This window comes from Hyla sarda, chromosome 3 (assembly GCF_029499605.1).
Source record: "Hyla sarda isolate aHylSar1 chromosome 3, aHylSar1.hap1, whole genome shotgun sequence".
Taxonomy (NCBI): domain Eukaryota; kingdom Metazoa; phylum Chordata; class Amphibia; order Anura; family Hylidae; genus Hyla; species Hyla sarda.
This window is the reverse complement of record NC_079191.1, coordinates 106,859,200-106,884,724: the sequence shown is the minus strand read 5'-3', so window position 1 is coordinate 106,884,724 and position 25,525 is coordinate 106,859,200. Positions and strand designations below refer to the sequence as shown.

The window sequence follows — 25,525 nt, the reverse complement described above, 5'->3', positions numbered from 1 at the left end:
GGCAGTTTAACCCTTACAGCCGTGGTCGGAAGCGACAGTGAGCTGTAAGGAGTTTGTGATCCCCCTCCCTCTAAGACCCCAGGTCTGCCCTAGTAACTGCCTGTCAGGACGTGCCAGAGGCATGCCCTGATATGCTACCTGCCAGTGTTAAACTGGCAGACAGCATATTACTACAATGCTTTGGAATACTAACCATAAAAAAAAATGTAATAAATAAGCGTAAAAAGAAGAGTGCAAAAACAATAAAAGTAGCTCTGCGGACACACGGAGCTACCCAGCCGCAACAGTGATCTCGCTCTTGTGACTGCCAGAAGGGCATAGATGGTATGAAATATGCTGTGGATGCGCTCTATGTGACCCTACACTTAGTAAAAAATGTTTTACAAAGGCCCCGTTCATACTGCATTTCAGCAGTTAGAGGTATCTGTCAGTATCACATCAAAAAAAGTGATGTTGATGTATACTGTAGAAGCCTCATTAATTTCTGAATGAGACTGCTACAGTATACATTGGCATTCCTTTTTTGACATGACTCACACGACTGGGATGATCACCCAACCCCCCCCCCCCCCCCTCCAACAAATTAAACCAGTTTTTTCAAGATTTTTTATTTTTTAATGCCCAATGATTGATATATTCGCCATGAGCAGATGCTTCTTCCCACAACATGACTGATATATCCATCAGGAACTTTAACTGTCACAGACAGCTGACAAAGGAACGATCAGAGCGGTCCTTGGTCCAGCTAATCATTTTTTCTTTCTGAGACAAAAATCTTTCAGTCCACATGGGGCCACTTGTGGGGGTGCGTTGTTGTCCTGACATCTCCGATCCTTTGCAGGCATGGGGTGGGGTCTATAATTCATATCATGATGTCCTGAAACCCAAAGGGGGTTTATCCCCTTCTGGGTCCTACCAGGCGGTCAGGCATCAAGATATGGCCTAAGTGGGGGTACTGCCCAGCCCTGGATGAAATGCTTAATAAAATATGGGGTTCATTTCCTCCACTTCCGAAGTGACGTACCAAAATGATGCCCCACAAATAAAGAATTTGTTTTAAAAAAAAAAGCAAATTTCAATTTTTTTTTCACTGACTTTGAAATAATTCTAACCACACAATAAGGGCTCAAAATACTCACTTTTGCCCTAGGTGAATACTTTAGGTTGTTTAGCTTTGAAAATGGGGTCACTTCTGGGGGTGCAGTATTGTTCTGACAGTTAAAATGCTTAGCAAAATGAAGTGTGGCCTAAAATTTGTAATATGATCTCTCGAAAGCCAAATGGCGCTCCTCTCGTTTTGGGTCGCACCATGTGGCCATGCAACCAAATATTGCCTAAGCAGGGGTATTGCCGAACACTGGACCAACAGCATAATAAAATATGGGGCAAATTTCCTCCTTTTCAGACACAATTTACAAAAAATATGGCCCACAAATGATGCATTTGTAAAAAAAACAAAAAATAAAAAATAAAATAAAAAAAAAGCCATACAAAAAGGACTCAATATACAAACTTTTGGTCTAGGTGAATACTTTAGGGGGTGTAGTCTCCAAAATGGGGTCACTTGTGAGGGTTCTGTATGGTTTTGGCAGTTAAAACCCTTTGCAGGCATGAAGTGCGGCCTATAATCCATTCGGCCTAAAATGATGCCCTGAAAGCCAAATGGCACTCCTCTCCTTCTGGGTCCTACCACGCAGCCAAGGAACCAAATATGGCCTAAGTGGGGCTATTTCCAAACACGGGCCGAGCAGCTCAATAGCAAATAGGATGCATTCCTTTTCAATATCAGAAGTGATGTACAAAAAATATGTAAAACAATGTAAAAAAGTTTTGAATTTTTAACACTGACTTTTTGAAACACTGATTTTGAACACTGATTTTGAAAATAAACAAGTAAAATTGTTAGGCTTCCAATTCATTTAAAATGTTAATTGTTCCAAACTGTTCCGAATGCTGGAGCCGGCAGCTTGTGATAACATAGCCTCGCTCCCTCATTACATCATGCCCCGCCTCTTCAATGCAAGTCTATGGGAGGGGGCATGACGTCTGTCACGTCCCCTCCCATAGACTTAAATTAATTGGGCAGGGTCTGATGTCATGATGGGGCGGGGCTATGATGTCACAAACTGTCGTCTCCAGCATTCGGAACAGTTTGTTCCAAATGCTGAGCAGCAGCAGAGTATCCCTTTAAGGGGTTAATTTAGCCTTTTATGTGTACAGTAAATAAACTTTCAGACTACATAGAGCAGAGCTTTATAGCGAACCCAGAAAGCTCTGTATAGGTAAACATATGAAGAAATATTATACAGCAGTCAATAAGTATTCTCACATTTACTTTGTGACTTTCAGTATTTCAGAGCTATCAAACATGTAACAATACACAGGGGATGTATGATAATGTGTGGCACTTGTACGATACAATTGGTGTATGTTCTAGTACTGCCAAACATACCCCCAAACCTGTCTAACACCTCAGTGTAGTAGTAGCAGCAGCTGCGATTTTTTTGAGTTTTGTTTTTTCTTTAGTATTTCAGAATAATTTCCATACTATAGTGTTAGTACTAAGTTTTCTATTATAGTGTTTGGATACTTCACACAAACATTTGTGATTGTGATAAGTAATGTTGTATTCTTTTATTCATGCCCAGGTTATACATCACCATTCTTAGATCGCTTTCTCCCCACTTTAATAAAAAATAACTCTTTAAATGTACATTTTTTCCTAGAAAAATTATTGCTCCTCTTGTGACAAGACATGGAAAATTATGGTCAAATTTTTGGGGAGCTTTAAGTCCTGACGGCTACTATGCAAGATCAGAAGATTATATCGATATTGTACAAGGCAACAGAGTGTAAGTAAACTCCTATGGAGCCATAGACCGATGAAACCAACTAGAACAACAGTGTTTCTTATTCTTTACAGATTATTTAAAATAAGATTTCCATAAGTGGAGGCTGACACATTTTAATAAGTCTGATCTTTCAAAGATATAGGCCAGATTAACTAAGGCTAAAACAATTCTAATTTTAAATTCAAAGGTAGAAGAGTATTAGGCTATACTCACTGGAAAAATAGAAAAATGACTCAAACAACTAGGCATGAACACATCTTTAACCCCTTAAGGACGCAGACAATTTAATTTTTAAGTTTTCATTTTTTCCTCCTAACTTTCAAAAAATCATAACTCTCTTATATTTTCATCCACAGACTAGTATGAGGGCTTGTTTTTTGCGTGACCAGTTGTCCGTTGTAATGCCATCACTCACTTTACCAAAAAATGTATTGGGCAACCAAAATAATACTATTTGTCTGGTGAAATTAAAAAGAAAACCACAAATTTTCTGATTTTGGAAGGTTTTGTTTTCATGCCGTACAATTTACGGTAAAAATTACATGTGTTTTTTATTCTTTGTGTCAATACGATTAAAATGATACCCATGATAACATACTTTTCTATTACTGTTGCGCTTAAAAAAAATCGCAAACTTTTTAACCAAATTAGTACGTTTAAAATCCCCCTATTTTGAAGATCTTTTTAATTAAAATTTTTCCGTATAAGCGGCGATATGAGGGTTCATTTTTTACGCTATGATCTGTACTTTTTATTGATACCATATTTGCTTGTATAAAACTTTTAATCCATTTTTTATTAATTTTGGGGGAATAAAATGTTATAAAAAAGCATCTATTTTGGATTTTTTTTATTTTTACGTTCATGCCGTTCACCGTACGGTATCATTAACATTTTATTTTAATAGTTCAGATATTTACGCACGCGGTGATACCAAATATGTATATAAAATGTATATAAAATGAAATAGGGAAAATGGGACAATTTATATTTTTATTGGGGGAGGTTTTTTTTCACAATTTAACTTTTTTTTTTTTACACTTTAATAGTCCCCATAGGGGGCTATTTATAGCATTCACTTGATTGCTAATACTGTTCAGTGCTATGTATAGGACACAGCACTGATCAGCATTATCGGTCATCTTTTGCTCTGTCTGCGGGAAGGCAGATCAGAGCAGAAGACGCCAGGAAGGCAGCGGAGCCAGGTGAGGGGACCTCCGTCTGCCGTGCTGGATGATGGAATCGCCGCGGCAGCGCTGCGGGCGATCCGATAATCCATTTTAGTGACCGCGATGCTGCAGATGCCATGATCTGTATTGATCAAGGCATCTGAGGGGTTAATGGTGGGACCTGCCGCGCATGTCCGGGCATCGCTCCGATACTCGCGGTTATGCTTAGGACGTAAATGTACGTCCTGGTGCGTAAAGTACCACCTCACCAGGATGTACATTTACGTCCTCCGTCGTTAAGGGGTTAAAGTGCTCCAAATTTATCAAAGTGGCTGTGGCTAATTGATAAATCTGGTGCATGTTTGCAGATAAGTTACTATGTCAGTTTAGACTAACTTTTCTTTTTTTTTTTTGCTTGCTTTAGGCCAACAAAATTTTGGCATATTTATGGCAGACTTCCTGCCCATTCTCATTTTCTGATAAGCCCTCCCCTTTTCAGTGTATATAGCCTTACAGAGCATATAAATGGTCTTCATTAGACAATCCTTTAGACAAAGTAGCACATTGTATATTATTCTATGTCATTTGTTTTATCATATCCAAAATAAAATAGTATAGTATTAAACTGAATTAAATGTTTAATCTAATAAGTATTATCTTCATATTCTTTATTTGTAGTGGTGTATGGAACATTCCATATATGGCCAATGTGTATCTGGTTAAAGGACAAACTCTTCGTTCTGAGTTAAAGGAGAGAAACAATTTCATCTTGGATAGATTGGATCCTGATATGGCATTATGTAAAAATGCTCGGGAAATGGTAAGGTTGAACCAGGTTTGCTATACTATTTACTTCATTATGTATTTTTGTTTTCCATCCTTCACCATAACCACTGTTCTCCAGTACTAGCCAATTTTTACAAACCCTCAGAATTTTTCACAGACATCTGTGGTTTGCACCTGCATAACTGGCTACTCGGAAATTGTATACACATTCTTCATATGAACAGCAAATTAGTCTCTTGAGTAAACTGCACAGAAAGCTGAATAACATAACAGACAAGATAATGTATACATTTAACATAAAACAGCTGTATGCTTCCTTCCTAAACATTATGCCGGCTAGGAAAACGGTAACATGCTTATGTAGCCACTTAAACAGCTCTAAAATAGTGCGGTTTTTAAAGTGAAATGTATATGGTATATTTATAAAAACAAATACATTGTAGTGTATATTCAGGTTTATGGAACATTTATTTTTAAAAGTTTGGTCCATAAAGTTGCCAGAATAATAACAATGTGCTTGATATATTTTACAAGCCATTTTGAACTTGTTGTCTACTAAAGAGAAGCAATTTATTGTTGAGTCCCTAACTTCTACAGAACTTTTACAATACATTATTGAAATATCCAGCAAAAGTTGGCAAGTATTCAACTCTTTAAATAATTTATGTGGTTCCTAATTGTCTGCGCATAACTCTATATTTCTATTAACTCTTTGCATCCATCTTTACTCCTATTGCTAATCGCTTGGATATACTATGCAAAGCCCGTGGTCACACAGAAATTTTTTGTCTCTTCTGTCTGGAATGCATTCATTTTTTCCCAAGAAAAAATTGGCCTCAGCAGCTGGTCAGCAGGCATGGCGAGCCATGTTATATGTCAGACATAAGCTTTGCTTTATGCTGCATGGTGTCCAACCAGTCCATCCAGCCCTTCAACCTTCATTATCAACTGTTATTTTTTAATCTATGTTTTCATGTCTCCACAGTCAATCTAAGCAAAATATAAAGAGGATAAACAAGTCAACTTACTTGATGCTTCTTCATTTTAGAGTTTACAAAGAGAGAGAAACTCCCCATCTTCGGAAACGTTCCATATGTTCAGACCCCCAAAGGTTTTTTTTAAATTACATACTTTTTTCTTTTCTTCGAAGACTAGATCTCTCTATCTTTCTCAAACAGATAAAAAATACTTGTTTTTCTACATATTCTATTTTCTACAAATGTAAGGCTGTGTTTTTACTCAGTATTTTGGTCCATGTTTTTAGCCTAATTTTCAACCTTTTTTTGCATATATATCCCCATTGATTTTTTTGTTTATGGCTAATAAAATGAATGGCTCAAAAAATTGCCCATGCTTAGTGGGAACATAACCTGAACATGATGGCACACCCCACTTATGATAATTTTTTTGTGCAATATCTTAATATTGTTCAATGTCCAAACAGAACACACTCGGCACTGCTATCCAGTGTGACTTATGAGTGCCTGATGCCCAACACAACTACTGCAGATCCTGGATTCTATATCACTGCAGCCTAGGGTGCTCCATTGACCAAACAGAGTGAGAATCATCCACAAATACTGTCCAGAAGACAGAATGATCAGGGCACTCAATAACGCTGTTTAGTGTACTTTATTGACAATCCAGGTGACACATAACAGGAGTAGGACAGACAAACGAACAGGCAGGGGTGCTTTCTCCTTGTCTGTCCCGCTCCTGTTTAGTGTACTTTGTTGACGATCCAGGTGACACATAAAAGCATTGGTGAACAATCCTGATTGTTCTTTCTTATGGAAAGTATCTTAATATTGTTCTTCATTAATAGTAAAATACTTCTGGATGATGAAAATGCAATAAAGAAGGATCTCTGAAAGTATTTTTCATAAGGCAAATGCTTTATGCATTATGCGCAGAAAGGGAACAGTAGCTGTCTACTCTTTGGGCAATAGCCTTAAAAAAGCATAACAAGAAAATCCATTTGACTGCAAAAGATCAGGGCATTCCTTGAATAAGGGTAAATTCTTCTTCAAGTCCGTAATGTTCATGGGACCCTTCCCAACTGCTTAAGCCATGATCATTTTGGTTTGGGTGGTCACCATTTATTTTATTTTCTATTTTTCACTTGTATTCACTGAACACTGTTTGGCTGTGGGCACTTTGAAACTTTGAGCACTTCTACCTTTAGTCAACAACTACATAGGAGCCTCAGAATGCTGTTAGAAAAAAAATAAGTAAAAAAATATATACGTTACGGTATAAAGAATTTTTTTTTGGGTCAAGTACTATATGTAATGATATTCTGCACAACTCTATCCTTGTGACTATATCAAATACAAATCAGACAGCAACAAACAACACAATATATAGCCGTGTCTAGTTCTGTGGGTCCATTGTTTTAGGTTTCCAGTTCATAAAAAAGGAATTATATGTTTACATTGCAATTTAGGGGAACTGAAGCCTTTAGTTATTATAAATACTTAGGATGTGGGAAGCGCATATGCCAGCATACAAGGAAATATCATGCCAGACTAAAACTTTGCCAACAATGTAATTTTCCTTATGCATTCTCCCTCAACATTTACTTTGAAATTTAAGTAAATGGATAATTTACATTGGCCATAAAACTCTCATATGTTCAATGTAAAGGGAAAGCATGGTTATCTGTTCAACATTGAAGATTTTGTATGGGCTTTCTGGTAGAATCCAAACACTTTCCATTCCTCATGGTTAATACTTTTACTTTACTCATTTTTTTCCCAGATTGTAAATAAGAATTATGAACTAAAATAAATGAGAAAAATATATAAAATTTTCAAAAATACATTTTTGGTCTGGGGTAAAAAATGAGCTAAACCTTTTTTTTTTTTTTTCTTTTTTTTAAATCCTTTTCTTGCTTAATGTTTTTTATATACAGTTTTAAATAACCATTATTTGGCTCCTAACAGACATTATTAACTTTACTTCCAAATTAACCTCTATTACATTAGCAAGTTATTTACTGAACAAAATACTTAGAACCCTCCGCTGAGAACATCAGAGTTAGAATATCCAGGTCAAAGCAATTGGTAACATTTCCCCCCTCTGCTTACAGGCTTTAATCAGTTGGATTATTGGTAAATGGTTGATTTAAATAGAGCCCATTCATCATTGCGCACATTTTCTCTGTATCCGATTACATAATGATGATTCCTTTTCTCATAAGGAAATTGCCACAGATTCCATAATCTCCTCCAAAACGATCCTTTCACCAAAGCTCAATCTGCATGTTCCTGTTGAACTGACATGTATCCTAATATATATTTTGTATTTAATCGCCCTAGGGTGTTTTCATGTACATTACCAACCGACATGAATTTGGAAGACTAATTTCCACTGCAAATTATAATATAAGTCACCTCAACAATGACCTCTGGCAAATATTTGAAAATCCTGTGGTATGTATTTTAAATATATTCAATTCATGCTTATTAAGCAATGTTTAAAATGTTGTTTTGAAATTTTAAACTATAAAATTTTACCTACTTTAACATTTTATTTTATGTGCTAACTTTTAGCTCTGTTACACACATACACACACACACACATATATATATATATATATATATATATATATATATATATATATAATATCTCGGAAACTTAAGTGATTGGATGTTTGCATAAATGTAGATGTTACTTTGACACCTACTACACACTTCACCCCTTAACGACCTGTGCCGTGTGTGTTTATATATATATATATATATATAGTGCAGCAAGTCTATGAAGCATTCTCAGGAGCTGAGCTCGCTTCATATCCTTTTGGTCCCGGCTGCTATCAGCAGCCAGGACCCGCGTCTAATGTAGGACACCTGCAATTGGGACAATGCCTGGTGTGAGGTGCAGAACTGCGCCCCATGCAATTTTGTGTCGGCCCCTCCCCTCAACTGGGGAAGGCAGAGCTGTGCAGGACACAGTTCTGCACCTCCCTCAGCCCTGTACACAGTTCCCTCTTCGCCCCTGACAGCTGTGAAAATCTACTTCCAGAGGACTGTGAGAATCCCTCTCCTCCTAAGCGAGGAGCGCAGACCTGCTCACACAGCCCTCTGGATGTACATTTTCACAATGGCTCTGTAAGTGACCCAACCACAAGTAGATTTTTACAGTCCCCCTGGGCGTAGATCCTGAGGGAGGTGCAGAGTTGCATCCTGCACATCTCTGCCTTCCCCCTCCCCTCACTTTATGTTCAGAAATCTCCGGACAGCTGAGGGGAGGAGCGGACTTAAACTTGCATAGGATGCAAGTCTGTACCTCACATTGGCATTAACCCTTTAGACGTCGCAATCAAAGTTGATTGCGGTGTCTAAAATGCAGAAAATACACTCCAGGCAGCTCAGTGGAGCTGATCGGGATAATTGTCCCGATCAGCTGAGAGGACGGTGGGAGGGCCCTTACCTGCCTCCTTGCCATCTGATAAATTCTCCAAGGCTCCAGTCAGCCTCAGCAGGCTGTAGCAATGGAGTACCAATAACACTGATCAATGCTTTGCTATGGCAAAGCATTGAACAGTGTATGCAATCTAATAATTTTCTCCTATAAGGACTAAAAAAGTTAAAAAAAATTAAATAAATTTGATTTAACACCTTCGCTGATAAGTTTGAATCATCTTCCTTTTTCCATTTAAAAAATAAATATATACACCCACATATATACATACATACACACAGTGGGGATCAAACATTTGGGCACCCCAGGTAAAAATTAGTATTAATGTGCATAAAGACAAGGAAGTATGGAAAAATCTCAAAAAGGCATCAAATTACAGATTAAACATTCTTATAATATGTCAACAAAAGTTAGATTTTATTTCCATCATTCACACTTTCAAAATAAAAGAAAAGAAAAAAATGGCGTCTGCAAAAGTTTGGGCACCCTGCAGAATTTATAGAATGCACTGCCCCCTTTGCAAAGCTAAGACCTGCCAGTGTCATGGATTGTTCTTTGTCATCATCTCGTCTTCCCAGATGATGATTAGATGATTATCTCAAAGGTTTTAAATGCCCAAACTCATCTGACCTTGCCCCAACAATCAGCACCATGGGTTCTTCTAAGCAGTTGTCTAGAAATCTGAAACTGAAAATAGTTAACTCGCACAAAGCTGGAGAAGGCTATAAGAAAGCAAATAATTTTCAGATGTCAATATCCTCTGTTTGGAGTGTAATTAAGAAATGGCAGTCATCAGGAACAGTGGAAGTTAAAGCAAGATTTGGAAGACCAAGAAAAATATCAGACAGAACAGCTCGCAGGATTGTGAGAAAAACAATTCAAAACCCACATTTGACTACACAATCCCTCCAGAAAGATCTGGCAGACACTGGAGTTGTGGTACACTATTCCACTATAAAGAGATACTTGTACAAATATGGTCTTCATGGAAGAGTCATCAGAAGAAAACCTCTTATACGTCCTCACCACAAAAGTCAGCGTTTGAGCTTTGCAAATGAACATATAGACAAGCCTGATGCATTTTAGAAACATGTTCTGTGGACCGATGAGGTTAAAATTGAACTTTTTGGCCGGAATGAGCAAAGGTATGTTTGGAGAAGAAGGGGAACAGAATTTTATGAAAAGAACCTCTGTCCAACTGTTAAGCATGGGGGTGGATCAATCATGTTTTGGGGTTGTATTGCAGCCAGGGAACATCTCACGAATAGAAGGAAAAATGGATTCAATAAAATGTCAGCAAATTTGATGCCATCTGTGAAAAAGCTGAAGTTAAAGAGAGGGTGGCTTCTACAAATGGATAATGATCCTAAACACACCTCGAAATCCACAGGGGATTACATCAAGAGGCGTAAACTGAAGGTTTTGCGATGGCCTTCACAATCTCCTGAACTCAACATAATTGAAAATCCATGGATAGACCTTAAAAGAGCAGTGCGTGACAGACAGCCCAGAAATCTCAAAGAACTGGAAGACTTTTGTAAGGAAGAATGGGCAAAGATACCTCAAAAAAGAATTGAACGACTCGTGGCTGGCTACAAAAAGCGTTTACAAGCTGTGATACTTGCCAAAGGGGGCAGTACAAGATATTAGCTCTGCAGGGTGCCCAAACTTTTCCAGATGTCATTTTTTGTTTTCTGTTATTTTGAAAGAGTAAATGATGGAAATAAAATCTAACTCTTGTTGACATATTATAAGAATGTCTAATCTGTAATTTGATGCCTTTTGGAGATTTTTCCATCTTTCCTTGGCTTCTTTATGCACATTAGTACAAATTTTTACCTAGGGTGCCCAAACTTTTGATCCCCACTGTGTGTGTGTGTGTGTGTGTGTGTGTGTGTGTGTGTGTGTGTGTGTGTGTGTATATATATATATATATATATATATATATATATATATATATATATATATATATGTGTGTGTATAGCAACGCAGCATTCCGGAAGTAGTGAAATGACAAGTGAATTTATTCAGCCCATTTCAGCAACAACTTTCCAATTCATCATAGAATCTTTTTCAAGCAGAGTGATTCTCTGCATTATGGGGCTTTTTATGTCCAGACAAGTGATTACATCAATCAAGTGCACATGTGAGAGACTAATATCAAAAATACAAAAGTCATAGTGAAAAGTACAAATTTGTGCAAAGCTATACCAGCAGTAAATTGTGTGAAATATAAAGAATATATTTATATCAGAAACTCATAAAAACCTCATACAAATGCATAAGAATACTTGAAATACATTCTTCAATTAATCATTAGTATACAAGACATGCCATATGTAAACAATAAATATAATAAATGAGAGGGACATACACTCACTCCGTTCAGTGTGTCAAGATGGCACCGTTAGCATGGGTCTAATTAAACTGTGCATGCGCTAAATTCATTGAGTAAACACTGTATCATGTGTTAAAGCACATGATCCATAACCTGGTAACAAGTGAATGCTAAGAGGCAACGACAGTCATGTGATACATCACCTGGGGCGTAACAGAGGATGCCTGGTGTCTGCGCGTCTTGATCTTGTGTCAGCTCAGATAGCTGCCGAGATCGACAACGCGCAGGCACCCATTCTACTAGTGATTAAACAAAACATGGGCGGTAACAAACCATCAGACCCAGGGAAACAAATGCCGTACAGCCATACATGAAAACGCACCTTTCTGTGTGAACATGGGCAAAAAAAATCTAAATATACTTTCCACATATTTGAATCTCACTATTTGACTGAGTATCAAGGAATATACTCCAATGAATTTAACCCTCATGTAGGTCTCTAGGTGAAATAGTATTCCGATACTGCAGAGGCCTCTTTTAAAAAAAATATTAATCCTTTCAGTACTTATGAGCTGCTGAAGTTGAGTTGTTCTTTTCTGTCCAAGTTCTCTCTGATGACACCTGTCTCGGGAACTGTCCAGAGTAGAAGCAAATCCCCATACCAAACCTCAGCAGAGAGTACTGTTGAGACAGAAAAGAACTCAACTTCAGCAGCTGATAATTATTGGACGGATTAAGATTTTTTAATAGAAGTAATTTACAAATCTGTTAAACTTTCTGGAGCCAGTTGATATAAAAAAAAAAAAGTTTTTTCCTGGAATACCCCTTTAAGGCCAGTGCAACAACCTAAACTTTATCATTTGTATCTAAATTATCCAGATCTTAATACAAATTAGCATCTGGAGGGTATTCTCAAAAACTCTGGTTACCCTCTCCGGTCCCCGTCTGCGCTCCTCTTCCGCTCAAAAATTGTGACGCCTGGACCCAAAGGGACATCAGGGCCATGAGTGTCACACAGTCCCACCTCGCCAGTAATTGGCTGAGGGGCAGTATGACACTCTGGGCCCTAACCATTTTGGTCCCGGGCGTTAAGTTTGTGTAGTCCATGCCTTGATAGGTCAGATTTAATATTTTGACCAATCAGTGTATATTTTACATAATTTGTATGAGATAGTGTCATACCAGAAGTTATTTTTTTTTTTTTGCATTTGTCTTACTGTCTCCATCTATGTTTTAGGACTGGAAGCTTAAGTATATTGATGCCAATTACTCCAAGATCTTTACGGATAACATTGTTGAGCAGGTAAGTTGATTTTTGCACTAGAAATTGCTTTCTTACAATTGTATACATGATGATAAATCCGTTTAGACACGTGTTTATAAATATTGATTACTGCAATGTGGCAATGTGTAATGCAGAGATTTATAGTACTGTATTACCCTTATACTAAACATTTACAGTACTTATTAGGAATTCAGAACTACTGCCAACATGATTTGATGTACTCATTCTGTTTTATCATTCACAATTAGAAAATGTAGCAGAGCTGAATTTGTTATTGCATGATTTAGTCTGGATTACTTGTATCTTGATTGAATCTAAAATTGTAGTCTATAAAGCCTTTGCAAAGAATTGTGCTGACAAACAAACCTGTGTTCTATCTGTGTCAAGACATCTCCTGATCCGGCTTACAAGCATTATTATGACATCAGCATTTTCACTTCAGCAAGTAAATGTGTCTGTGCTATATCAATCAATAAATTGGAAAACTCTTTAAACTCTAAAAGGTATTTAAATCGAACTAGCATGAAATACCAATAGTAGAAAAAGAAGTCAAGCTCTTGAAAGTTCAGAATAAAATGTGTTATTTAATACAAAAATCTTTCCTTCTTTTGTTATATGGAGGTGCCCTTTGGTGAGCTGTATACCTCTCTTAGCTTAGCATGAAATACCCTGACAAGAGGTTGAGCAGTTCTTTCATTTTTATTTTGATATTGTCTCAAATATTGGCAAAGCACGATCGTCTGCTATTTTTTAGGAGATGTGGCTGGATTTGTCTCTGAGCATTAGCCCCACCCCTGAGTAATGTCACCACCTCTAACCAGCCCCTTTGGCTTACATCCCCATCTTCCTATCATACACATATACATATATCTTTATTGGGATATCTAAGGAGAATGGGGTGTGTTTACTGCATGCTGTCTTGTGCTGAACAGTGCCACAGGCAGAGAAGCAGACAGGGAATAATACAGCAGGCGTAATTTTCTGTAATCAGTCAATTGAGCCTTCTAGCACTGACGTTTAAGAATATATGCAAATTAGGCTTTAAAGCTCACTGGGTGTTACACTCAGCTGCTAAATTGCAATGGAAAGGTGGAGATTACAGGCTAGAGGCTGTTATTTAGGGGGTAGAGGAGGTTGCCAACTGGGAGGGGAGTGACGAACTGGTGAAAAGGATAAACTGTGCTGGGGAAGGTCCAGTGGATTCCAAAGCCAAATTTGCATAACATTTTTAAACTCTGATACCTTAGTGCAGAAACGGTCAATTAACTAATATAAGGTATGTACGTATTTGGAGTCAAAATCACTATACAGCCATGTCTTTACTTTATACGTTAAAAACCTGCTGACAGTTCATCTTTAAAAAACATTCCACAAAATAAATTCACCATATTACCTGGTGTAAAATTGTTTCAATTGAACTATATTTACTTTGTCTCTTACAGCCTTGCCCAGATGTCTTTTGGTTCCCAGTTTTTTCAGAGGAGGCTTGTGATGAAATTGTCCAAGAAATGGAGCACAATGGAGAGTGGTCTGGATCCAAACATTCTGTAATATATTTTGCTTTCTGCCATTGTCTATTATACATAGGTTTGTACACAGTCTAATTTTTCCCTATTTTTAATTAGGATACACGTATTGCTGGCGGGTATGAAAATGTTCCCACAGACGATATTCACATGAGCCAGATTGGGATGGACAAGGAATGGCTTCACTTCATTAGAGAATTTATTGCTCCAATAACACTGAAAGTCTTTGCTGGCTATTACACAAAAGTAAGAAGTTAAAAAAATTTTTTTAGCAAGCTTCACTAAACTTTTTAACTGTCATTTTTTTTTTTCTTTTGGTGGCATTTTTTATATTTACTGTATATGTAGTTGATGTTTTCCTATATTCATTGTTGTCTATGGATCACTAAATGAGTATTTGCATAGTTACATAGTTCATAAGGTTGAAAAAAGACCATCAAGTTCATAAAGTTCAATCTATATCATTACTGTGTCCTACTGCGTTGATCCAGAAGAAGGCAAAAACCCTCATGAATCTTCCCCATACTGGGGCGCTTACTTCTCGACTTCAAATATGGCAAACAGAATAAATCACTGCTCTTACAGTAAAGAACCTCCATCTGTGCTGGTGTAGAAACCTTCCTTATTCTAGACATAGAGGAGGATACCCCTGTTACAGATACAATCCTGGGTATAAATAGGTCATGGGAGAAATCTCTGCACTGCTCCCTGATATATGTATACATAGTTATTTGGCTCCCCTTTAGCCTCTCCTTTACTCATAGAATTCTATGTTACACTGGCCTGGTGTGGGAGCACCCTTCCCAGTGAATGTAGTAAGCAGAAAAGTGCATAGTACAGTGAATGAAATGCCACCTATTTGCACTTGCCTGGATCTCACACGCCTGGCACTGAATGAGTGGAGTGGAAGGGCCGTAGAACGCTGCCATGCTCTGATACCATGATGTCACACCCACTGCTGTGCTCATGGTGGCAGGTGCTGTGTTTATCTGTATAAGATCATTACCTTAACTTACTGATTTGTGGGGGTCAATTTTATCACAAAAATGAAGTGGCCATAGTGTAATGCAAAGTGCCCCACTCAGTTTGAGTTTTTTGCACAGCACAGAATTTCAATGGCAGTCTATGTAATGTCCAGCAATTCCTATTATCTGTGCAGAGTAAAGATGAAGGGGCACAGGTTGTGCAGCTGTCTCTTTTTACCCCTTCATTTTAGTAATCGCTTTGATATTTCACTATGACATGTCTGAAGTTTAGCCCCTCCGCCCCCCTCACATATATCAGTTGTCCGGCAGTGTTTCCCCCCAGAAACTGATGCTAGAACAGATCTCATTCATTTAAATAGTAGAGTTCACAATCATCTGTGGATGCCGGATACTACACAACTGATGCATCAGTTACGACAGTTGCCGGATGCCGGACATATGTGAACCCAGCCTAACAGTCTGGTGGACAGTGCTGCTTTTTTTATTATTGTGGACTTGTGGATATTCACTTATGTCCGGCATAGGTAACCTCAGCCTAGATCTTGACGCACCTGATGCCATAACTGATGACAATGTTCATCAGTTGTCATCAGTTCTATGGCAACCTGCATCCACTGTTTCTGGATGCCAGACAGGCGAATGCAGCAAGCTGCGCTCCTCTGTCCTTTGCCTGTCCAACCGTCTGGCATCAAAATTGAGACACTGGGTGATTGTGAACTGTCCCATTCAAATGAATGGGATCAGTTCTAGCATCAGTTTCCCTATCATGCACGCTGGAGAGAAACTATGCCGGACAACTGATATATGTGAATCCAGCCTTAATTTTATGTTGCCTGTAGCTCCATAAGAACATACAGATTATATAAATATTTTTTATTTTAAAACTATAGTAAAAAAATAAATAAATCCACCACTCCATCTGCTAATAGCTGATTTGTTAAGTTGCCAAATACTTGACATTTACTATACAATATTTGTATGGTTGAAACATTGCAGTTCAAGGTCAACTTCAGTTCTTCTAAACAAACTAGTGGGGCCTTTTAAGGGACTTGTGCATAACAAAAATTTTAAATTGATAGTTTTTATGGTAAAAAAAAGAGCTCTATGGGAACCAAACTCAAAGTATCTCCCCCTGCAAATAAATTTGTGTGTATATTTTTTTTATTTTTGGTGTGGATGTTTTTTTATTAAGCGTATGTGTATTTATTGGGGGACATTTATCATTAGGTGTCTATTGTAGACACAGATCTGCCCCTTTACACTGTTTAATTTACACTCTTGCTCAAGATTTACTAAAGTTGTGTACTCCTTTGATACATTTTGTGCAAATATAGAAACACCCTCCTCGCTCTACCGTGCACTCCTTCTCTACCTCACACTTCACAGAGCTGTGGCATTTTCCCGCTGTACACTGCTCAAATAGCTAGAAGTGCTGGAGCAGCAGTGTGCGGCGAACAAAACTCTGCACAATAGTAAAATCATAAATCTTTATAAAGTACACAGAAGGGGAGATTCTCAAAGAATTTTGGGGCGAAAAATATCGACCACATTTTCAAAGAGCTTTGTGCTGCGGTTTACACTGTTCACGTCAGTTTTGTAAAAGTGGGCGTGTCCACATATATTGTCTACTTTACATCATATTTACAAAGGGGTGAGAGTCCAGTTTACATCAAAAATTACACACCGGCTTTTTGATAGTGTAGAAATCAAAGAAATGGTTGTAGTTTTATTGTTTTTGTTTTCCTCTCATTTTAGATAAGTGAATGCAGAGGACTACATCAGATTCGGCGGATTGCGATGATGAACAGCGTTTTTTTAAATGTCAATAAAAGCGTTAATGAGGGCTGTGGGGGAGTTTTTATTTTTAAAATAAAAAATTTTTTTCAATGTGTTGTGTTTTTTATAATTGAATTTTCAGGCTTAGTAGTGAAATCCGTCTTGTAGACAGAATCCATTACTAAGCCGGGGCTTAGCATTAGCCCCAAAATCAGTTAGCACTAACCCCTAATTATTACCCAGGTACAAACAGGCCCAGAGTGTCAAAAATGGCGGTAACAGGCTGGTGTTATTTAGGCTGGGGAGGGCCAGTAACAATGGTCCTCGCCCACCCTGGTAACGTCAGGCTGTTGCTGCTTGGTTGGTATCTAGCCGATAATGATAAAATGGGGGATCCACACACGTTTTTATTTATTTATTTAAAATATCAGCCAGATACCAACCAAGCAGCAACAGCCTGACGTTACCAGGGTGGGCAAGGACCATTGTTACTGGCCCTCCCCAGCCTAGGCCCAGGAGAGACATTTTTGATGCTCCGGGCCTGTTGGTACCGGCTGTTGCCGAAACCTCTGTGGCGGTGGGTACCGGGGTAATAATTAGAGGTTAGCATTAGCTGATTTTGGGGCTAACGCTAAGCACTGGCATAGTAGTGGATTCTGTCTATAACATGGCTTCCACTACTAAGCCTGAAAATTCAATTATAAAAACACAACATATTGAAAAAAATATATTAAAAAAAACACTTCCCCACAGCCCTCGTTAACCATTTTATTGAAATAAAAAAAAAAAAAAAATGGTCATTGTAGCAGTCCACTGAATCTGACGTAGTCCTCTGCATTCAGGTATCTGAAATGAGAAAAGAAAAACAAGAAATATGGGGGCTGTAGTTAAGCAACAGCTGGAGTCTGGGAACACACTGCCAGAAAGGCTCTGTTCCCATTATGCAAAACACATAAGGAGAACAGAGTCAGGCCTGGACTGTGTAGCTTAATTTGTCCCTCTGCCCTTAGACTACTACTCCCATCATGGGACAGAGTCTGTCCCATGATTGGAGTAGTTGTAGTATCGCAGCCCTGAGAGAGGGCACTTGGACATCCCCCAGCTGCGGGACTTTTAGGACTACTACTCCCATCATGGACAGACTCCGTCCATGATGGGAGTTATATTCCAGGGGCTGAGGGGCAGAACGCATAGGGTCATTCTTCAGGGACCTGCTGCGATCTGCATTTATTAACTGTAAAAGCCGGTGGCACATGCTGCTACACTGCGCTCCCCGTCGTACACTGCGCTCCTGTATACAGCTGTCATATTTCATAATCCCCGCCCGGGGGATGGGAGCTCTGAATGGTGAATAGCTATTCACCAATCAGAGCTCCTGTCTTCCGGCGGCGGGGATTATGAATTATGAGCAGTGTATACAGGAGCCGGCGAGCAGCGCAGTGTAGCCGCATGTTTCGCCAGCTTTTACAGGTAATAAATGCGGATCGCAGCGAGTCTCTGGAGAATGACCCGGTATGATCTGCACCTCAGCCCCTGGACTATAACTCCCATCATGAGAAGTCAGTCCCATGATGGGAGAAGTTGTAGTACCGCAGCACTGAAGGATGGCATTTGCACATCCCCCGGCTGTGGGACTTTTAGTACTACTACTTCCATCATGGACAGACTCCGTCTTTGATGGGAGTTATGGTACAGGGACTGAGGTACAGATTGCAGCAGGTCATTCTCCAGAGACCCGCTGCGATCCGCCTGTATTAACTGTAAAAGCCGTCGGTACATGCAGCTACACTGCGCTGCCCGCCGGCTCCAGGCTGCTGTATTCACTGTCATAATTCATAATCACCGCTGCCGGGAGACAGGAGCTCTGATTGGTGAATAGCTTTTCACCAATCAGAGCTCCGGTCTCCCAGAGGCGGCGATTATGAATTGTGAGAGATGTATACAGGAGCCTGGAGCCAGCGAATAATGCAGTATAGCTGCATGTGCCGATGGCTTTTACAGTTAATACATGCGGATCGCAGCGTGTCCTGTATACATCTCTCATAATTCATAATCGCCACCGCCGGGAGGCAGGAGCTATGATTGGTGAATAGCTGTTCACCAACAGAGCTCCCGGCGACGGTGATTATGAATTATGGGAGATGTATACAGGAGCCTGGAGCCGACGGGCAGCGCAGTGTAGCCGCATGTGCCGTCTGCTTGTTAACTTAATAAATGTGGATCGCAGCTGGTCTCTGGAGAATGACCAGCTGCAATCTGCACCTCAGCCTCTGGACTATAACTCCCATCATGGACGAAGTCTGTCCATGATGGGAGTAGTAGTCCTAAAAGTCCCGCAGCCAGGGGATGTGCAAGTGCCGTCCCTCAGCGCTGTGGTACTACAACTACTCCCATCATGGGACAGACCTCTGCCCATGATGGGAGTTATAGTCCAGGGGCTGAGGTGCAGATCGCAGGAGGTAATTCTCCAGAGACTCGCAGAGACGATCTGCATTTATTAACTGTAAAAGCCAGCGGAACATGCGGCTACACTGCGCTGCCCACTGACTCCTGTATACACAACTCATAATTCAGGAGACGTGCTCTAATTGGTGAATAGCTATTCACCTATCAGAGCTCCCGTCTCCTGAGCGGGGATTATGAAATGTGACAGCTGTATGTATACAGGAGGCGGCAGACAGCGCAGTGTAGCCGCATGTGCCGCCGGTTTTTACAGTTAATAAATGCGGATCGCAGTGGGTCTCTGGAGAATGACCCTGTGCGATCTGCACCTCAGCCCCTGGACTATAACTCCAATCATGGGCAGAGTCTGTCCATGATGGTAGTAGTAGTCCTAACTGTCCCATAATAGTTAATATAATTCTTAGATGCCTTAGAACACTTTTGGTACGTGTCCTCAGAGTTGGTGTATATTTGCGCAAGAAAAGTGCATTTGCACATTTTTATGTGTGTAAAAAATAGCCTTTTTTTATGTATTTTTTTTTCTTTTTTTGCACCTATAGTTGGTCTGTGCCACCAGTTTCAGGCCTGTCCTGTGTGATCAGCATTTTTTTTTTTTTTTGGGGGGGGGGGGGTTCAGGCAGGTGCTTTTTTGGGGGGTTTTAATAACTTTTTTTATTTTATGTGTTTTTTGTGTGGTCCGAGCAGAGCTGGAGTAGCAGGAGCTGGCACTGAGTCTGGGTGCAAGCTCCTGCTACTCCAGCTCTGCTCTGATCACGGGGTGAAGGGATGTCTCTGCTCAACATATGAACATTTAATAAACAAACACAGCAGGACCTACAGGTGTGTGCTCCATTTTTCTGTGCTGAGTCCCTAAGGGTTTAACTGGTATCTGTGAATTCCCTGACAATGCATTTGACAGTGTTTTTTAAACTAGATAACTTCTTTCAGGTGTGGCTAACTTCAGTTCATTGTTTTTAGGGACATGCATTACTTAACTTTGTTGTAAAATACACTCCTGAACGACAGTCGTACTTGAGACCTCACCATGATGCTTCAACGTTTACCATCAACATTGCACTCAACAAAAAGGATACAGATTTTCAGGTAATTTTGCACATTGAAGACACAAGTTAAGAACATTTTTAAGAAATTTTTAAGCAAATTGATTGTTTACCGATTACTTTAGAGGCTTCAGTTCCAATAACTTTTATTGCTTTTTTAGAACATTTTATATACATTAACGGCAATCGTTTTAAAGACTTGTTTTATAAGTTGTGTATAGGAGAACTTAATGCAGTCATAAGCTTGTGATTGTAGCCATGTGCCAGCATTAAATGTGAGCTTAAAGGGGTACTCCGGCCCTGAGATATCTTATCCCCTATCCAAAGGATAGGGGATAAGATGTCTCACCGCTGGGGACCCCGCAATCTTGTATTTGCCACACACCTGTTTGATCTGCACGCCGCAGTGCCAGCTCACAATTAGCCAGGTGGCGACCATGGGGCCGGAGTATCTTGACATCACGACTCCGCCCCTGTGTGATGTCACCCCCTGCCCCCGCTCTGCAAGTCTATGGGAGGCTCCCATAGACTTGCATTGTGGGGGCAGGGGGTGACTTCACACGGGGGTGGAGTTGTGACATCACGATACTCCGGCCCCGTGGTCACCACCCGTCTGTTTGTGAGCTGGCACCGCAGCGTGCAGCTCAGACAGGTGGGTGGTGAATACAAGATTGTGGGGGTCCCCAGCGGTGGGACCCCCACGGTGAGACATCTTATCTCCTATCCTTTGGATAGGGGATAAGATGTCTCGGGCCCGGAGAACCCCTTTAAATAAGTTATTCACTCATACTTTAAGATCTGCTTCTTTCTATCTTTTTGCAGGGTGGAGGATGTAGATTTGCCAGGTATAACTGCTCTGTCGATTCACCAAGAAAAGGCTGGAGCTTTATGCACCCAGGTCGACTCACACACTTACATGAAGGACTTCCTGTCACCAATGGCACCAGATATATTGCAGTGTCCTTTATTGATCCATAAATATATCCAACTGTTTGACCTACTGGCAAACCCTTGACCTTTTTATGACATATTTTTATTTATAGTTTTTTTTTGTTTTTTTTTTTTTTCAGAGGTTTTACTACTGTTTTAACAAAATTAGAAAACGGGGAAAAAAGGTTTCCAAGTGCCAGCAAAATTTGCAATGTTTCATTCATTATAGAGTAAACACACATTACAGATCCCTAGTGTCCATAAATAAAGTGGACCTTCATTCCGAGCAGTGGAGACAACCAATTATGAACATATTTTTAATATCTTTGTACAAACAGTGACAAGATACCTCACATCTTAATTTTGCTAATTTTATAGCAAATTATTTGACTGAATTATTGAATTTGCAGACATATAGGCTTACAAACCAGGAAGGAAGTTCCACCTAAATAACCACTCCTTGATCGGCTAACTTCAGATCCATATTTTTAAAGTCTATAAATTTAATACATGCCTGTGTTTATATCAATACATTATTATGGAACAAAGCATTAATATGATGCATGACTCCTTGATCATTTAAAAACCATAACCATCCCAACTAAAAGGGCTATCCTGGATTGGTAAAACATGTTAACTTTCTTTCAGAAAGAGCGCCACACATGTCCTCAGGTTGTGTGTGGTATTACAACACAGCTCTATTCACTTCAATGGAAAAGTACCACACACAAATGCAGACATTTATGCAGAAATGTTGCTCTGTAGTTATTGTTTAATTTTGTTATATAAAGACATGAGTGGCCATTTAAATTGTGTCCACAAATAAAGGTAACAGAAAGATATATTAGCTTAAAGGTGACAAAGCAGATATTTATTATGACAAATAATAATAACAACATAGTTTATCCAGAGAAGCAGGTGTTTTTGTTTTTTCCCTCAGGTAAACTGAAGAACATACGGTACATACTAGAGTATAAGCCGACCCGAATATTAGCCGAGGCCCCTATTTTCACCCCAAAAACCCAGGAAAAGTTATTGACTTGACTATAAGCCTAGGGTGGGAAACACATCATCCCCCCCCCAGTCATCATCCCCCCCTGTCATCATCCCCGCCCTGTCATCATCCAGACCCCCGTCATTAACACCCCCGTCATCATCACCCTGTCATCATCACCCCCCCCTTCATCATCACCACCTGTCAATCCCCTCAGTGGTCTTCAACCTGCGGACCTCCAGATGTTGCAAAACTACAACTCCCAGCATGCCCGGACAGCCATCGGCTGTCCGAGCATGCTGGCAGTTGCAGTTTTGAAACATCTGAAGGTCTGCAGGCTGAAGACCACTGCGTGGGCGTTTGTCATCATCCAGACCCCCCCCCCCTTTAGTTTTCTACTCGCCTCCCCTCGGTGGGAAGGAAGGGTGAGCTGGTCCGGGCCATCTATGCTGCAGGGACCGTCTGGTGGGGAGGGTTAGTCATTCCGGGCTCTACATTTTCACCGGGAGGCCCTCTTCTCCGCTCGCTCCGGGCCGGCCCCGGACTAGTGACGTTGCCTTGACGATGAAGCACAGGGAGTTTCATGCGCATGAACGTCCCTGTGCGTCGTCGTCAAGGCAACGTCACTAGTCCCAGGCCGGCCCGGAGCGAGCAGAGAAGAGGGCCTCCCGGTAAAAATGTACAGCCCGGAACGACTAACTCTCCCCACCAGACGGTCCCTGCAGCATAGATGGCCCAGACCAGCTCACCCTTCCTTCCCACCAAGGGGAGGTGAGTAAAAAACTAAAGGGGGGGGGGGGGGGGTCTGGATGATGACGAAGGTCCGCGCAGTGGTCTTCAACCTGCGGCCCTTTAGATGTTTTAAAACTACAACTCCCAGAATGCCCGGACAGCCGCATGCTGGGAGTTGTAGTTTTGCAACATCTGGAGGTCCGCAGGTTGAAGACCACTGATGAAGGGATTGACAGGCGGATAAGCCGATGGGGGCGTTTTCAGCACGAAAAATCGTGTTGAAAAACTCTGCTTATACTCGAATATATACGGTAGTTCAGTGATAAACCATCGAAGACAATATTTTGTTAGATTTAATGTATTTATGGAAGCCATCCAACTGAGCTCTATGGCAGATGAAAATGCAACATTTGCTTAACCCCTTAAGGACGCAGGACGTAAATGTACGTCCTGGTGAGGTGGTACTTAACGCACCAGGACGTACATTTACGTCCTAAGCATAACCGCGGGCATCGGAGCAATGCCCGTGTCATGCGCGGCTGATCCCGGCTGCTGATCGCAGCCAGGGACCCGCCGGCAATGGCCGACGCCCGCGATCTCGCGGGCGTCCGCCATTAAACCCTCAGGTGCCGGGATCAATACAGATCCCGGCATCTGCGGCAGTTCGCGATTTAAATGAACGATCGGATCGCCCGCAGCGCTGCTGCGGGGATCCGATCATTCATAACACCGCACGGAGGTCCCCTCTCCTTCCTCCGTGCGGCTCCCGGCGTCTCCTGCTCTGGTCTGTGATCGAGCAGACCAGAGCAGAAGATGACCGAAAACACTGATCTGTTCTATGTCCTATACATAGAACAGATCAGTATTAGCAATCATGGTATTGCTATGAATAGTCCCCTATGGGGACTATTCCAGTGTAAAAAAAAATGTAAAAGTAAAAGTAAAAAAAAAGTGAAAAATCCCCTCCCCCAATAAAAAAGTAAAACGTCCGTTTTTTCCTATTTTACCCCCAAAAAGCGTAAAAAAAATTTTTTATAGACATATTTGGTATCGCCGCGTGCGTAAATGTCCGAACTATTAAAATAAAATGTTAATGATCCCGTACGGTGAACGGCGTGAACGAAAAAAAAATAAAAAAGTCCAAAATTCCTACTTTTTTAATACAATTTATTAAAAAAAATTATAAAAAATGTATTAAAAGTTTTTTATATGCAAATGTGGTATCAAAAAAAAGTACAGATCATGGCGCAAAAAATGAGCCCCCATACCGCCACTTATACGGAAAAATAAAAAAGTTAGAGGTCATCAAAATAAAGGGATTATAAATGTACTAATTTGGTTAAAAAGTTTGTGATTTTTTTTAAGCGCAACAATAATATAAAAGTATATAATAATGGGTATCATTTTAATCGTATTGATCCTCAGAATAAAGAACACATGTAATTTTTTCCATAAATTGTACGGCGTGAAAACAAAACCTTCCAAAATTAGCAAAATTGCGTTTTTCGTTTTAATTTCCCCACAAAAATAGTGTTTTTTGGTTGCACCATACATTTTATGATATAATGAGTGATGTCATTACAAAGGACAACTGGTCGCGCAAAAAACAAGCCCTCATACTAGTCTGTGGATGAAAATATAAAAGAGTTATGATTTTTAGAAGGCGAGGAGGAAAAAATTAAAACTTAAAAATTAAATTGTCTGAGTCCTTAAGGCCAAAATGGGCTGAGTCCTTAAGGGGTTAAAATGTTTTATTTTCAATTAGAATTTTTTTAAATATATTATAAGGCCTAAATGATAGATGACAGTAACAGTTGAAAACGTCTCAGCTGTTATGTTCAAAAAGGAAGACATGAAAAAAGTACATGTACACTTAAAAAAAATTATAATAATTCTGAGATGTAATAGTTTTTTTTATACCAACAGGGGAAGCTGTAGCCAGTGTTACATTTGGTATTGTTAAATTATCAGTTGACCATGGAAGGGCTCATTCACATCACGTTTTGGGGATATGGCAGCCAGATCCTGCAGGAGAATTTAAAAAGCAGCCTCTGCCGTTTCCATGCCGGACCTGTGCCGCCCCCTTATTCATTTGAATTTTTGGACCCAATCCCTGGTTTGCCATGGTTTTCAGTCCAGAAACAAAACTAAAATGGTCCAAAAATGAGCAGATTGTCCGGCTTATTCAAAATGTGGTGTGAATGCACCCTAATGTATGGATGA

At 40.0% G+C, this 25,525-nt stretch overlaps 1 protein-coding gene across 2 annotated transcripts in view; it reads left to right on the top strand.

Moving 5' to 3' along the window:
• Nucleotides 1-22,799, top strand: part of PLOD2 (procollagen-lysine,2-oxoglutarate 5-dioxygenase 2) — a 115,207-nt gene extending 92,408 nt beyond the window's left edge. The window contains exons 12-20 of one of the 2 annotated variants that reach the window (XM_056564822.1): nucleotides 2,727-2,852; nucleotides 4,700-4,841; nucleotides 5,856-5,918; nucleotides 8,128-8,241; nucleotides 12,808-12,873; nucleotides 14,298-14,402; nucleotides 14,481-14,627; nucleotides 20,564-20,689; nucleotides 21,469-22,799. In XM_056564822.1, coding sequence (XP_056420797.1) covers nucleotides 2,727-2,852; nucleotides 4,700-4,841; nucleotides 5,856-5,918; nucleotides 8,128-8,241; nucleotides 12,808-12,873; nucleotides 14,298-14,402; nucleotides 14,481-14,627; nucleotides 20,564-20,689; nucleotides 21,469-21,624 — 1,045 coding nt within the window. In that variant the 3' untranslated portion in view covers nucleotides 21,625-22,799. The remainder of the gene's footprint in view (nucleotides 1-2,726; nucleotides 2,853-4,699; nucleotides 4,842-5,855; nucleotides 5,919-8,127; nucleotides 8,242-12,807; nucleotides 12,874-14,297; nucleotides 14,403-14,480; nucleotides 14,628-20,563; nucleotides 20,690-21,468) is intronic. The other variant, XM_056564821.1, reaches the window with a different exon arrangement.
• The last annotated feature ends 2,726 nt before the right edge of the window (nucleotides 22,800-25,525 follow it).